Below are 16,822 nucleotides of genomic sequence, written 5' to 3'. Positions count from 1 at the left end.
GAATAACTTGCTTTTGGGCCCTTAATAGCGTCCCTTTGAAAAACTGCCAACTCTCCTCAGTTGTTTTTCCCCTCAGTCTTGATTCCCATGGGACCTTACCTATCAGCTCTCTGAGCTTACCAAAATCTGCCTTCCTGAAATCCATTGTCTCTATTCTGCTGTACTCCCTTCTACCCTTCCTTAGAATTGCAAATTCTATGATTTCATGATCACTTTCACCCAAGCTTCCTTCTACTTTCAAATTCTCAACTAGTTCCTCCCTATTTGTTAAAATCAAGTCTAGAACAGCTTCCCCCCTAGTAGCTTTTTCAACTTTCTGAAATAAAAAATTGTCTGCAATGCAGTTCAGGAACTTATTGGATAGTCTGTGCCCCGCGGTGTTATTTTCCCAACATATATCTGGATAGTTGAAGTCCCCCATCACCACCAAATCTTGGGCTTTGGATGATTTTGTTAGTTGTTTGAAAAAAGCCTCATCCACCTCTTCCACCTGATTAGGTGGCCTGTAGTAGACTCCCAGCACAACATCACCCATGTTTTTTACCCCTTTTAGCCTAACCCAGAGACTCTCAACACTTCCGTCTCCTATGTTCATCTCCACCTCAGTCCAAGTGTGTACATTTTTAATATATAAGGCAACACCTCCTCCCTTTTTCCCCTGTCTATCCTTCCTGAGCAAACTATACCCATCCACACCAACATTCCAGTCGTGTGTATTATCCCACCAAGTTTCAGTAATGCCAACAATGTCATAGTTGTATTTATTTATTAGCACTTCCAGTTCTTCCTGCTTATTACACATACTTCTTGCATTTGTATATAGGCATCTAAGATACTGGTTTGATCTTGCCTCCCAGCTTTGCCCTGACCCTCCTTCCTCCCTGCCATTATAGCCCGTGCTCCCTCCTGTTTCCAACCCATCTCCCAGGTCTTGTTCCCCACTTACCACTTATCTGTGGGGTTTGCTCACATTTTTCTTTTGCCAGATGACTTTTGAACCCAGGAGACTGTGGATCAAGTGATTAGAATCCTGAAGCCTGGTGAGATTTTCCCATCTATGCCTTAATCGCTGTCCTATCAGAGTGCTGGGAACATTTTTGTCTCCACTACTGGGGAGGAAGGAAGGGGGCAAAGCCAAAGCCTTTCCATAAACCTTAGTGATCTCTATATTTTTAAAGCGCTTTGCTCAGGGGCATGGAACACTGAAGTTTTGGGAAGTACACAGCATAACAAGCTGTTGACATTTGTGGAAGTGGTTTTTAACATAAAGTTATCTTTTTGAAAGATGCAAGGGGTAACGTTTTCTATTGACAGAGCATCAAATTCTACTGTTTGTTAATATGGACAATCAAAAGACAACCTGGTTGGACATGAAAAAGAACCTCCTAAGTTGAGTTTCTATATGAACAACTTCAGATATAAGGTGTTTTTATCAGTATGTGTGGGACAGAAAATGATTTGTTTGTCCAGTGAGTCCAATATGCTGGCTACAAACAATGAGATTTCAGGATATTTAACCACTGCCCCTGAAGAGCAGTTTATAGCACATCCCAATCACAAGTTACCTTAACCTTCAGGACACCCAGGCTTGCCTGTAATATGGGGAAGCTTGATTCATCTCTTCAAGTAAGCTAGTGTGGTGGAAGGTGTCTAAAGGAAAGGATCATTGAGGTGACTGTCAGAGTAATACTTTTTCCTTCAACTTCATCCTTCAAATACTTACGCTTTTAAGTTTAACAGGCTGCGCTTGACATGCATCACTAGTTCATATTATACCATCAACAGTATCTTTTGATCTCCAGCATGATCCCCTGCACTACTGCCATCTCCACGTAGGAGAATCATGCCCTCCTTTGCTAATTTGGAGTTATTAATGCCTAAACTGAAATTTCCCCTTGATCAAGGTCATCCAGATTAGCTGAATCCATAGGAACAGTTAATATTTGTTTTGCCCACTTTATGAGAAGGCACCTCTGCTGTCCGTAAGTCTTTTCTCTTTGAGATGTACATCCTTCTTTTGACATTCTGGTTTGCTGTTAATAGATACACTGTAGATTATCTCAGGCTGCTGAGTTTCCTCTGTTATACAGAGAGACGCATTTTAATTGCCAACAAATCTTAAGTAAATACTTTTATTTCCGTATGTATTTTATACTAGATACTACTTGTAGCAGATATAAAGCAGTTTAAGCAAAACTATAAATATTCGTGTAACCATATTATTTAAAGCAAAACTGCAGTTTTTAAGGGAGACCACTGTACCTCCTTGATTACATTTCAAGGGTGAGCTGCTATATGCTTAAGTAGTTTATTTATGATGGTTCCCTGGTGTACAAAAGTCATAAACAACAAAAAAACAACAACAACAAAACAGTCTCTATCTATTGGAAACACCACACAACCTCCTATATAGCTGCAGATTTCTGGTCCAATCTTATTTGTTTCTGTAGGCTACTGTTACTTCAACTGAGATTACTGGAAGATATTTTCAGATGGTAGCATGTGCTAATACAGATCCTCATCACCTTGAGCTTCAATGTCTGTTTACACTAAACTCCTTTTCCTACCTTGACAGGTCCCCATAACTACTGTGAGATGATGTGTACTTCTCCCAATCTTCTCAGACTTGCATCAGAGTGTGAGGGATGGTAAAAGCTGGCTAACAGAATCTTTAGTAATGCCTAGGGTGTAATCCACCTACTTACTGTTGTTTTCTTGCAGTAATCAAAAAATTAACATAATTTTGTACCACATCAGGGAGCACTGAGGGCATCTAGTTCATTTCCAAGGGTTGCAGGACTGATTACCATCATCTTGCCTCCTGCTTCTTCTACCTATTTTGACTCATGCTCCGATTCCGGAGTACCTGCTCTCTTCTAGGCTTTCAATTTTGGAATGGTCAACAAGAGATCCACTCTGTGTTACATAGTCCAAAGTCCTTCTTGCCTGTATCTGATTACTAGAATTTTGTTGGACTCTACTATTACTCTGTCCAAAAGACCTTCAAAATAGTATGCCTTCTCTGACCTTAGTTTCCAAGAGACAGGATTTAGTTTGGCTTTAAAGATTTATATTTATACAAAGAAACGTTGGATAAAGTATATTCATTGCAAATCTGCATAGAGTTTATTCTCTATTTCTTGTTTAGGATAGTTAGAACTAATACAATAAAATATACACTATTACTTTACAGCTTCCACCCCACCATCAACCTCAACCAATCTACATGAAAGGTCCACTTCCTAGACACCACGGTGCAAATAAGTGATGGTCACATTAACACCACCCTATACCGAAAACCTACCGACCACTATGCCTACCTTCATGCCTCCAGCTTCCATCCCGGGCACATCACACGATCCATTGTCTACAGCCAAGCACTAAGGTACAACCGCATCTGCTCTAACCCCACAGACAGAGATCAACACCTACAAAATCTCCACCAAGCATTCTCAAAACCACAATACCCGCACGAGGAAATAAGGAAATAGATCAACAGAGCCAGAGGTGTACCCAGAAGCCTCCTACTGCAAGACAAACCCAAGAAAGAAACCAACAGGACTCCACTGGCCATCACATACAGTCCCCAGCTAAAACCCCTCCAACACATCATCAGGGATCTACAACCCATCCTGGACAATGACCCCACACTTTCACAGGCCTTGGGTGGCAGGCCAGTCCCCGCCCACAGACAACCTGCCAACCTGAAACACATTCTCTCCAGTAACTGCACACCGCACCATAGTAACTCTAGCTCAGGAACCAATCCATGCAACAAACCGTGATGCCAACTCTGCCCACATATCTACACCAGCGATACCATCACAGGACCTAACCAGATCAGCCACACCATCACCGGTTCATTCACCTGCACCTCCACCAATGTAATATATGCCATCATATGCCAGCAATGCCCCTCTGCTATGTACATCGGCCAAACTGGACAGTCACTATGGAAAAGGATAAATGGACATAAATCAGATATTAGGAATGGCAATATACAAAAATCTGTAGGAGAACACTTCAACCTCCCTGGCCACACTATAGCAGACCTTAAGGTGGCCATCCTGCAGCAAAAAAACTTCAGGACCAGACTTCAAAGAGAAACTGCTGAGCTTCAGTTCATCTGCAAATTTGACACCATCCGCTCAGGATTAAACAAAGACTGTGAATAGCTTGCCAACTACAGAACCAGTTTCTCCTCCCTTGGTTTTCACACCTCAACTGCTAGAACAGGGCCTCATCCTCCCCGATTGAACTAACCTCATTATCTCTAGCTTGCTTGCATATATATACCTGCCCCTGGAAATTTCCACTACATGCATCTGACGAAGTGGGTATTCACCCACAAAAGCTCATGCTCCAAAACGTCTGTTAGTCTATAAGGTGCCACAGGATTCTTTGCTGCTTTTACAGATCCAGACTAACACAGCTACCCTTCTGATGCTTGACATGTGTTTGCCATTCATTATTCTAAATGCTGAGTACAGTTGCTCACTGTAAAAGGCTAAATCAAGCCCTTTCAGATTAAATGTTGGTTTAAAAAAAACAAGACAAAACAAAGAACAGCTTGGTGTATCACAAACAAATAATAAGACTCAAGCTTGCTACAACCAAGCCCTTTCAAATCTATTTACTATTCAGGAACTCATCTTCCTGAGCAGGTGAGATAGCCCATAAGCCCATCCAGCTGCTCATGGCACAGCTCCTTCTCCCAAGCTAAGGGAACAGCCTTCATGGTTGCTGTAATCCACTCCAGTTGAGACACTTGCTGCTTTTTAGTGTATGCATTAATCCCTTCTTCACTTCTCAGGTACATAGGACTGATAAACCCATTCACATTCAGTACATGAATGAAAACTGTCTGTGTATACTTTTCTTATTTCCTCTGTTGATTGATTTTTGCTGCAGTAGTGTTAATCCAGCTATCATATTAGCTATCATTTTTTTGGTTTGCATTTGGCTGAATTCTTGCTATAGAGCATTCATATAATAATTCATGCACTGGTTTAATCAAAGAATGATATAATATAATCTGAAGAAAACTCAGACTGTAAATATTCTTACAGCATATTGTCTTGACTCATGATGACGGCTGTTGATTAATCACAGTTAAATCAAACAATTAACTCAAAAAAATTAATTACAATTAATTGCAGTTTTAATCGCATTGTTAAACAGAATACCAATTGAAATTTATTAAATATTTTTGGATTTATTCTACATTTTCAAATATATTGATTTCGGTTACACCACAGAATACAAAGTGTACAGTGCTAACTTTATATTATTTTGATTATAAATATTTGCACTGCAAAAATGATCAACAAAATAAACAGTATTTTTCAATTCACCTAATACAAGTACCGTAGTGCAATCTCTTTATCGTGAAAGTATAACTTACAAGTGTAAATTTTTTTTTGTTACATAACTGCACTCAAAAACAAAACAAAGCAAAACTTTAGAACCTACAAGTCCAGTCAGTCCTACTTCTCGTTCAGTCAATCGCTAAGACAAACAAGTTTACATTTATGGGAGATAATGCTTCAGCTTCTTATTTACAATGTCACCTGAAAGTGAGAACAGGCATTCACATGGCACTTTCGTAGCCAGCATTGCAAATTATTTACGTGCCAGAGATGTTAAACATTCATATGCCCCTTCATGTTTCGGCCACCATTCCAGAGGACATGCTTCCATGTTGATAACGCTCATCAGAAAAATAATCTGTTAAATTTGTGACTGAACTCCTTGGGGGAGAATTGTATGCACTCTGCTCTGTTTTACTCGCATTCTGCCATATATTTCATGTTACAGTAGTCTCAGAAAATGACTCAGCACGTTATTCATTTTAAGAACACTTTCGCTGCAGATTTGACAAAATGCAAAGAAGGTACCAATGTGAGATTTCTAAAGATAACTACAGCACTCGACCCAAGGTTTAAGAATCTGAAATGCCTTCTAAAATCTGAGAAGAATGAGGTGAGGAGTATGTTTTCAGGAGTCTTAAAGGAGCAAGCAGCAAGAGTTCTGTGGCACCTTATGGACTAACAAACATATTGGAGCATGAACTTTCGTGGGTGAAGTGGGTATTCACCCATGAAAGCTCATGTTCCAATATGTTTGTTAGTCTACAAGGTGCCACAGAACTCTTTGTCACTTTCACAGATCCAGACTAACACAGCTACCCCTCTGATACTTAAAAGAGCAACACTCCGATGCAGAAACTACAGAACCCGAACCACCAAAAAAGAAAAATCAACTTTCTGCTGGTGGTATCTGACTCAAGATGGTGAAAATGAACATGCTTTGGTCCTCACTGCTTTGGATTGCTATTGAGCAGAAATCATCATCAGCGTGGATGCCTGTCCCCTTGAATGGTGGTTGAAGCATGAATCTTTAGTGCATCTAGCATGTAAATATCTTGTAATGCCGGCTATAACAGTGCAACAAGAACATCTGTTCTCACTTTCAGGTGACATTGTGAACAAGAAGCGGGCAGCATTATCTCCTGCAAATGTAAACAAACTTGTTTGTCTGAGGGATTAGATGAACAAGAAGTAGGACTGATCGAACCTGTAGGCTCTAAAGTTTTACATTGTTTTATTTCTGAATGCAGGTTTTTTTGTACATAATTCTACATTTGTAAGTTCAACTTTCATGATAAAGAGATTGCACTACAGTACATGTATGAGGTGATTAAAAATTACTATTTCTTTTGTTTTTACAGTGCAAATATTTGTAATCAAAAATATATATAAAGTGAGCACTGTACACTTTGTATTCTGTGTTATAATTGAAATCAATATATTTGAAAAATGTAGAAAACCTCCAAAAATATTTAAATAAATGGCATTCTATTATTGTTCAACAGTGCGAATAATCACGCAATTAACTGCGATTAATTTTTTTAATCGCTTGACAACCCTATTCATAATATATACTGTTTCCCCATCTTCAATCTAATTTTCTCAAGGGTGACAGAAATGAAGAAACATCTCCAATCAAGCCTAGTTTTCCCCAACCATTTTATTTCTTGCTCTAAAATTCACCTACTGCAGTTGGCCATTTTCTGGGTGTGTCTTAAGACATCTTTTAATATTTCCGTATGCCTTTCTTTCACAGATATAACTCTGTTTTCTATCAGCTCTAATAATGTGTTTATAAATTTCAGCTTTATAAAGTTGAAAGTGTAACATTACACTCATATTATAAAAAACACTAATTTAACATCATGAAGTTGGCATGGAAAAGGGAATAGGGAGGGATATTTTGTTAATGCCTAGGGGAAGAGACTGATCTGCTACAGGAAAGAAAATCAGATTATTCTGATGGTCAATCCTTCTCCAGAGATGCTTAGGGAAAAAAAAAAGCTGGAACTGTAAAAAAAACAAAACCAAAAAACCCTACTCCACCAAAAAACAAAGCCAGAACAGATATTTAAGAGGCCAGAGGTAAAATGTAACACACTACAGATTTTTTCATGTTATGCTGTACACGAGTTGAGGCATCAACTGAGAGGACTAAGACCTACAGGAGATACCAAAAAGAAATTCACAAAAAATCCTCTTATTAAAAAAAATCAGATTAAGGAGTGTGAACATAGAAATCGAAGAGAACATTAACTCATATGGAAACTTCTGGTAAACAGATGGCAAGGCAGTGCTTCTGAAGAGCAGAGTAAAATCTTTCAGGAGGACATTCAGTTGTTCTAGCAAAATCTTCTAACCTTGTTTTGAGAACTATGAGAATAAAATGAGCATACCAAAAAATTCTGCCAGGATTATACTTGAAACTCCCCATGACACAAGATGTTTTCATTAAGAATTTTATTTGGCTGATAGTACTTCAACCTGTTTTTAAGAACACTAGAGTAATTTGCATGTTTCTTTTCTTGACTATTCCTCATTTGATTCCTCACAATTTTCTTTGCAGTACTTGTCACAGCACCTAACTGTAATATTACAATGTCCTCAACTGACTAAGTGAAAAATAAATAGCAACACCAGATGAACACCAGAGCAACCATAATTTGTTTTTCATACAAAGCCCTTGAAATAAAAATGAAGAAACAAGGAAAGGAGAAAATAGAAAAAGTAGCAGCAGAGTTGTTTCTAAAAGTAAATCATTTTTCAAAGTTTTCTACGAGGATTTAAGAAGAGCACGTGAAACTCCGAGCTCTACATTTTAGGAGACATCCATCTAGCAATTACTGCTAAATTAATGCCTTTACATCAGAGTAAAAACAGGAAATGAAGTCAACTGGCAGTTTTTCCCACCATTATTGATGTTTTCCTTCCTATTTAAATCTCCAAGTTAATTGATGTTACTGTTGCTTCTGGTTTAAGAAACCAGATACCCTTGAAACATATCGATTGACATGCTAATCAGAGAGAAATTAATTTGTAACACCTGTGGGCATAAAAATTCTCAACTTGGATGTAATGAGAAACAAATCATATGAACAACAGGAAAGCCTCTAAATGTCTATAGCCTAATATCAGAAATACTGCTGGCATTAAAGTCATTAAGCCCCAGTACTCTCCTCAATTTTTTCTTTCCTTTATTCTGCATTCTAGTCATGTTGTCAATCCTAGCTATTAGGGGCTGGGGTCTTTCTGTGGTATTCTTGAGTATTTTTACCTGATGGTCTATTTAAGGGAGAGATTCAAATGTAAATACTTCTACTACAGAAAAGATCTCACTTATTGCTGATTGGCTTAGTTGGATCTTCCCAGTATAATATTGCTGCAACACCCCTTGCTAATAGAGCAATTAATTACCATTCATCAGTAGTACTGGAAGCACACCTCTTAATGAGGAAATGCATGGGAATGACCTAACATATGTTGATCCAGACTAGAGTTTTTGCCTTGAGTTAAATGATTGTTAGTTTATTAATGGTAGTTAAACACATCTGTGAAGACTAAACTGAATGTACCCCAAAGCATTTGCTCTAGGCTATAAACGTTTGTGGTTCATCCTGGGGATTCTAGGAGAATTACGGATATTTGTAGTATGGAATAAAATGACTGAGGAATGGTCAGATTAATATTTACAAATAGATAAATTGATGGTGTCCATCTAAATCCAAATTAAACATGAACCCCCCCAACCAAAAAGTGGCAATGTTCACATCCAGGTTAAGTGTCTGAAATCTGGATCCAAATCAGAATGCCCCTAGCATTTAGGAATGCAGATTAAAACCAGTAAAGAATAGGTCTGAAATACAAACTTGAAGCTTTATCCGAGTTTAGGCTCAGGCTTACCTCTATTCCAAATGTAATTTAACATGAACGTAACGGCTGTAAAGCATAAAAACATGGTAATCGCTACAAAATTAAGCAGATGTTAGAAATGCTCCCAATAAGCTTGCGTTCAATTTTCAACTTCAAACTTACATTAACGAAGACTACACTGACCCATGAAGTTGAATTAATAACAGTAGACATTTTGACATAAAAAGCTCTTTCTGAAAACTCGTATTTTAGTTAGAATCACTTATAAAGTCAAACGCTTTTCAGCCCCAGTGAAGGATATTATGAAGGTTAACCTTCTCTTCTGGCAACCTGCTACTTATTAATTAGACCAAAGACAAACTGAAGATTCCAGGCCCCAAATCAAGTCCTATTACCAGAGAAAATGTGGCATAGGATTAGATTTCAGGTACCCAATCTCTGTTATAAAACAGATAAGCATATTACTTCTGAGATAGTCTTACAGAATCCAGCAGAGGGTGCTGTTCAGCTCAGTTCCCAACACTTTCAAGGCTGACCAACACAGAAATAGCCACAGTATGTTATTTTATTAGGCCTCCTTGTGAAACTCCTCCTCCTCCCACCATCAGTGGCTTTGATCATTCATGGTGGCCAGTAACAGAAAACCAAGTTTGAAGAAAGAGAATAAGGAGGATAAAAATAGAACAAAACATTTCCCAAATCCTCCTCTTTACCTTGGCCCTGTAGACTGCTATATTAGCAGGGAGCTGGGAAAACTGCTTCAACTCAAACACATCTCTCACTGCCCAGTTACTCATCTGATTCTCAGCCTTGCTTGATCCAACCACATTCTGGTTTGAATGAATATAAGCCACTTCTTGAACACCACCTAATACATGAGAAGAAAGGTATAATCAAACGCTTTTGGCCATTCCAAAATACTGCACGGATATATCAGCTCTATTATAGATATGTATTGCAATTTTAAAAGAAAAGAAAAGTTAAAATAAAGTTAACATGGAAATCCTAAATTTTAATAGGCTGTAACTTAGGCTCAGATTTTTAAAGGTATTTAGGCATTGCTGCACTCAGCATTGCAATGGCTAACTGATTTAGGAGCTTAAGTCTCATTTTCAAAAGGGATTTAGGAGCCTAAATACCTTCAAAAATCTAGGGATTTGTCCTTAAATCCTTCCATTGTGCTAAAATCCATTTAAATGCTGCAACCATTTTAGTAAATTTCCTTTTGCATACCGAGAAACGACAAAATTTTGCTCCAAGGCACCCAAAGTTTTTAAAAGATGAATGCTCAAAGTTAATGATTAGTTGCCCCAACTCCTCCATATTATACATACTACCAATACAACAGTACATATTTCAAATAATATTCTGTGATAATATTGCCAGTTACTGATAACAGGAAAAAGTTAACATGGTGAGAAGTGATTTATTCATTCTCAAATTAGAAAATGTAATTGTACCATACATTAATGCACCTTTTTGTAGTGATTGCAAATGATTAGCAAAACAGAAATATATACATACAGTAGATTCTGCTTATTAGCAACCCCTGGATTGACAATAAAAGGTTGCCATTATCTAGCAGTTGCCAATAAGCAGAAAGGCAAGTTTGTGGGGCTGCAGCCAGAGAAGGAAGTGCTGGGATGAGCTTTCTCTGGCTGTACCCCCCAAATCTGCACGGGGTGGGCAGCAATGGAGATGGTGGCTGCAGCTTGGATGCTGGGGCTTTCCGAGGGGAGGGGAAGCTGCGGGTAGGACAGTGTCAGGAGAACAGGGGTGCTGGGAGCTTGCAGAGCTACGCAGTACCTCTCCTTGTGGGCTGGTATAGGAGGCTGCGGAGAGGAAAGCAGTGGTGAGAAGTACCTTGCTGCTCTGCAGGACCTTAGCATCCCCTACTCCCTGTGGAAAGCCTTGCCATCGAGGCTGCAACCCCCAACTCCACAGTGCTGCCCCACCCACAGCCTCCCCTCTCACCTTGCAGTGCCAGGACTCCAGTAGAAGTCCCCCATTGGGCAGGGCTGCAGGAGCAAGCAGATCTGCAAGGCTGCAGCAAGGGAAGGCACTTCCCTGCATTTTCTTCCCGGGATGCAACCATACAAACCTGCCTGCCTATAACTGGGGTCTTTATGCCAAAAAAACTCAAAGCATCATGCTGTTGCCAATCCCATTAACAATCTGAATCCCATTAACATTAATGTCAATGATATGGGATTGGTTCCCAGAAAATTTTGCTATTAAACAGCATCCACTGTATTGCAGGGTGGTCCACCAAATCAGAAGAGACAAGGATAAAAATAATCAGTAAAATCAACAAGGCCTATAAACAGGGAAGGACAATATTAAAGAACTCTTAATAAATCAGATATAAACAAGGACATAGTGACACCTTTAATATACCTGCAAAAAACTTCTCCATATTAAATGCGTACCACTAAAATTACTGAACAAACAAACTCAATTAATTTTACAATTACCTAAAAAATTGTCCAGTGATCCCACATTTTCTTCTTGACTGACACATGCTCTTTTACTTATAGAGGTCTTGTGCACATAAGAGTGACTGGGTGTCGACACTGTAACTGAGGCACCTCTAACACGGCAGGGTGATTTGGGGTCAAACTGAATTCTGCGTCTCTGTTTTTTGTGCTTATGACTTTGCTTACTTAAGTGAATTTTCTTGACTGGTGAATCATCTTCAGACGATGAAAATTCACCTATATTCTGTGAATCCGTTTCCTTTTCTCTATTGTTTGGCTTGTTCGCCTGCAGCACAGTTTTGGAAGAGTTACAGAACTCCTTATTTCGGTCACATTTTTGTTTCAACCTAAAAGCAGTGAAGGCTTTCTGGTTTCTTGATTTGGACCACAGGGGTATTTCAAGATCATCAGACTCATCACTTATGTCACTAGTGCCTTTCACATATGCTGTGGTTTTTTGGGCATTTTTCCAAGACTTTGTTTTGGTGAAGACTGACCCAGTATTACAGAACAGAGATTGTTTACAGGCCAAAGCGTCTCCCTTAGGTGTACATTTAGTGGTCTTTTCTGTATCTGACCCTTCGAATTTTTCTGATACAGCCTCATATCTTTTAACATTTTTAGCAGGAGCAGTTTCTTGGTGAGCTGGAACTTGAGAAGGAAAGATGATATCATCACTCTCTTCTGAGCTGCCTTCAGTCTCCATGACTACACCAATTTCCTTTGAAATGCACTGATTTTGATTTTTATTTTCAATGTCCTTTTTTATCTCAAAGTCAGATGAAACAGGCCAATCTGGGGCTACAATCACACAATGCATATCTTGTTTTTCAGTTCTATTTGGTGACTCAGTGGTTCTCCGATGTCTCATAATACTATTATGGCTTCTACTTTTCTGAAGATCAATGCACTTGACATCTACATTTGATCTCTGGCCCACAGACAAGGCATCTGTGCTTTCTTGATCAGATACACCATTACTATCAATGACCTCAGTAGCTTTAGTTTCTCTCTCTAACAGTTTAGGAAAACCACACTGCATTAAGGTAAGCTGTTTCTTTGAAATTAGCATGTCATTTGCATTGCAAAATCTGCTTTTTTTTGTTCTTGAGCTTCCCACAAGTTCATCATCATCACTAAAGTCACTATAAAAATCAAATTCCTCTTTCTCCAGTTGTTCCCTAGATTTGAGAGGAGCTTTATCTTCTTTACAACCTGGCTCTGAATGCTTAAAAAAAAAAAATAATAAAAAAAAAAAGATACTGAAAATCACTGTCACAGAAGTTAATATTACAACAAAACAAAAAAGCTATTTAAAACATATACACATTTGGAACAATGTCTAACTTTCACTCTCTAATATAGAAAATGGATTTTTACTAAATTATAAAACCCAAACAATATAAAAATAAGTATATATTCAATACACAGATAGGAAGCTTTGGTATGCAATACAATATTTAACCAAATAATAGCATGTGTATTATGACAATTCCTCCCACCCCCCAGCAATATTGGTAAACTGTGTTAAATGTTTGGGACAATAACAATACTACTATCTATTGTTTGCTTGTTTGGGAAACAACCTGCATTTGGCCAGTAAACATACTGTTACATTTACAGTTTGAACTCATTTTGGTGCAACTTTCAAGTTGTTCAAGTTGAAAAAGCAACTCAACAGTCCAAACCAAAACACTCCATAATCAGATCATTTATAAGGAAAACACATAATAGGGTGGCCAACCTTTTAGGATTTGGGGGCCAATGCTCCCATTTATAATGCTTTAAAGAGCTGTGCGCACATAACTGTCTACTCTGGAATCACTTAAGGACTATTGTCGCCAAGCACACATTATCTAGCCAAGTACAAAACTAAAGTAGTTCAGAAAACAGGAACAAAACTATGTACACTAAGTACATAAATATTTCAAAATATACGTGGCAGGTAACTACAGAAGGGTAAATTATTACCGTCTTATCTGCATAGGAAAGTTTTACTAGCTACACCAATATAGTTATCCTGGTGTAACTCAAGCATGTCGAGACAATATTCTGGTATAAAAGTAGCTTTTTTTATTTAGTTTAAATCCCCTTCCCAAATGACAAACTAAACTGCAAAAGGCCGCTCAACCATCAGAATAAGAGAATCCACATGGAGGTTATACTGGTATACACAATATCAGTGTAAGTTCATCTCTCTGGTTACACAAAAAACCCCAACCAACAAAACAACATTTTCCTATGAAGACCCGGCTTAAGAGATTGTGGCCAATTTACAGTACAAGTCAACTCAGTGAGGCACAAACACACAATAAGATTATATGTGTTTTTTCCTAATTTATAGCTATATTTAATCCCTCTACCCTACTCCCTAACTGCTCACCACAAATATAAAACAAAAATAATCCTTCATAGCCAAATAGATACAAAGTTCATGAATTCAGAGATTAAAATTATGATACAGTTTATTTTGTTGCAATTTAAAATCCAGTATAACTCCAAAATGGACTCCATTATAACTAACAACATGCAATACGTATGTGCACGTTTATTGGCAAAGTTGAAAAAACTATTCAGTGAAAAGGAAGTTATCTTATTTATAAAGAGCAAAATTCACCCAAGTGCAGAAGGCCTGTAAACTCTTCACAGGAAGCGGTGCTGGCCAAAAGACAATGCAGCTGAACTAATGCACCCCTACATGTTGCAAAGTGGGGGTTCCAAACCAGTTCTCCAAAAGCCAGTAAGGAACAAGTTATTAAGATGGCCTGTTGGAGGGGTTACTGGATCTGCAATGATATGGATCAAGCGGCTCAAATCCCTTGCACAGGGGATCTGACCACTGTATCAGGCCTGGTCTACACTACGCGTTTAAACCGATTTTAGCAGCATTAAACCGATTTAACGTTGTACTCATCCACACAACAAAGCCCCTTTTATCGATATAAAGGCATCTTTAAATCAGTTTCTGTACTCCTCCCCAATGAAAGGAGTAGCACTAAAATCGGTATTACCATATTGGATTAGGGTAAGTGTGGCCGCAAATCGACGGTATTGGCCTCCGGGCAGTATCCCACAGTGCACCATTATGACTACTCTGGACAGCAATCCAAACTCGGATGCAGTGGCCAGGTAGATAGGAAAAGCCCCGCGAACTTTTGAATTTCATTTCCTGTTTGCCCAGCGAGGAGCTCTGATCAGCACGGGTGACGATGCAGTTCCAAATCCAAAAAGAGCTCCAGCATGGACCGTATGGGAGATACTGGATCTGAAAGCTGTATGGGGAGACAAATCTGTTCTATCAGAGCTCCGTTACAGTAGACGAAATGCCAAAGCATTTGAAAAAATCTCCAGGCTATGATACAGAGTCCAGAGCACAGTGCTGCATGACAGGCGTAACAGAAAGCCAAAGAATCGAATGGACGCTCATGGAGGGAGGGGGGGTGTGCTCCAGCTATCCCACAGTCCCCAGCAGTCTCCGAAAAGCATTTGCATTCTTGGCTGAGCTCCCAATGCCTGTAGGGTCAAACACATTGTCCGGGGTAGTTCAGGGTATAGCTCGTCAATTTACCCCTTCTCCCTCCCACCGCCCATGAAAGAAAAGGGGAAAAAATTGTTTCTTGACTTCTTTCAATGTCTCCCTATGTCTACTGAATGCTGCTCGTAGACGCGATGCCGCGGCAATGAAGAGCAGTATCCGCTCCCCTCCCCTCCCCGGTGGCAGACGGTACAATATGACTGTTATCCGTCGTCATCATAAGCCCGTGAGTGCTCCTGGCTGGCTTCAGGTGAGGCCGGCCGGGGGCACCTGGGTAAAAATAGGAATGATTCCCAGTCATTCCCAGTAGATGGTACAGAACGGCAGTAGATGGTAACTGTCCTCATCATAGCAACTGGGGGCTGAGCTCCATCAGCCCCCTCCCTTTCATGTCTAAAGAAAAGATTCTGTACTGCCTGGACTATCATAGCAGCGGGATGCTGGGTTCCTCTCCCCCGCACTGCTTAATGTCCTGCCTGGACTAATAGCAGCTGGAGGCTGCCTCCCCCTCATTTTATCTCACTAACAAGTCACTGTTTCTTATTCCTGTATTCTTTATAACTTCATCACACAAATGGGGGGACACTGCCACGGTAGCCCAGGAGGGTTGGGGGAGGGCGGAAGCCATAGGTGGGGTTGTTGCAGGGGCACCTCCTAGAATGGCATGTAGTTCATCATTTCTGCGGGATCTGACAGGGAGCAGCTGTGCTCTCTGGTTCTCTAGTACACTTGCCCCATATTCTATTTTTAGATACAACATAAAGGAGAGAATGACCCGGGGAGTCATTCCCATTTTTGTCTTTGCGCCCCCAGCCAACCTGAGCCAGGAGCACCCATGACAGCAGCAGACGGTATAGAATGACAGATAACCGTCATCTCATTGCCAATTTACAATGGCACAGCAGACGATACAGAACGACTGATAACCATCTCTGCTATCATGCAAAGGCAAATGAATGCTGCTGTCTAGCGCTGCAGTACCGCCTCCGTAAGCGGCATCCAGTACACATATGGCGACAGTGACAAAAGACAAAACAAGCTCCATGGTTGCCATGCTATGGTGTCTGCCAGGGCAATCCAGGGAAAAAGGGCATGAAATGATTGTCTGCTGTTGCTTTCCCGGAGGAAGGAATGAGTGACGACATTTACCCAGAACTACCTCTGACAATGATTTTTGCCCCATCAGCCACTAGGCTCTTAACCCAGAATTCTAAGGGGCGGGGGAGACTGCGGGAACTATGGGATAGCTACGGAATAGCTACCCACAGTGCAACGCTCCGGAAATCGACGCTAGCCTCGGACCATGGACGCACACCGCCGAATTAATGTGCTTAGCGTGGCCGAGTGCACTCGACTTTATACAATCAGTTTTACAAAACCAGTTTATGTAAAATCGGAATAATCCCGTAGTGTAGACGTACCCTCAGTTACTAGGCTACAGCATACTGACTATAGTTAATAGCTATGCCTCTGATTGGCCAAACCACCCAAAGGGTTGGAAAAGTCAGCAGACTGGCTCTTAAGCCCAGTAGCAGCATTCAGGGCCTGCTCTAAGCATTTGCTCACAGCTG

At 39.9% G+C, this 16,822-nt stretch overlaps 1 protein-coding gene across 10 annotated transcripts in view; it reads right to left on the bottom strand.

The window, feature by feature from the left end:
- Positions 1-16,822, bottom strand: part of ERCC6L2 (ERCC excision repair 6 like 2) — a 108,446-nt gene that overhangs the window by 27,733 nt on the left and 63,891 nt on the right. For all 10 annotated transcript variants that reach the window (XM_030565672.1, XM_030565670.1, XM_030565671.1 and 7 more), the window contains 2 exons: positions 11,714-12,944; positions 9,953-10,107 (listed from right to left, as the gene is read on the bottom strand). In XM_030565672.1, coding sequence (XP_030421532.1) covers positions 9,953-10,107; positions 11,714-12,944 — 1,386 coding nt within the window. The remainder of the gene's footprint in view (positions 1-9,952; positions 10,108-11,713; positions 12,945-16,822) is intronic.

Source organism: Gopherus evgoodei, chromosome 6 (assembly GCF_007399415.2).
Source record: "Gopherus evgoodei ecotype Sinaloan lineage chromosome 6, rGopEvg1_v1.p, whole genome shotgun sequence".
Classification (NCBI taxonomy): Eukaryota; Metazoa; Chordata; order Testudines; family Testudinidae; genus Gopherus; species Gopherus evgoodei.
Note: the sequence above shows the minus strand (reverse complement) of the source record. Positions and strands in the feature narration are given on the sequence as shown.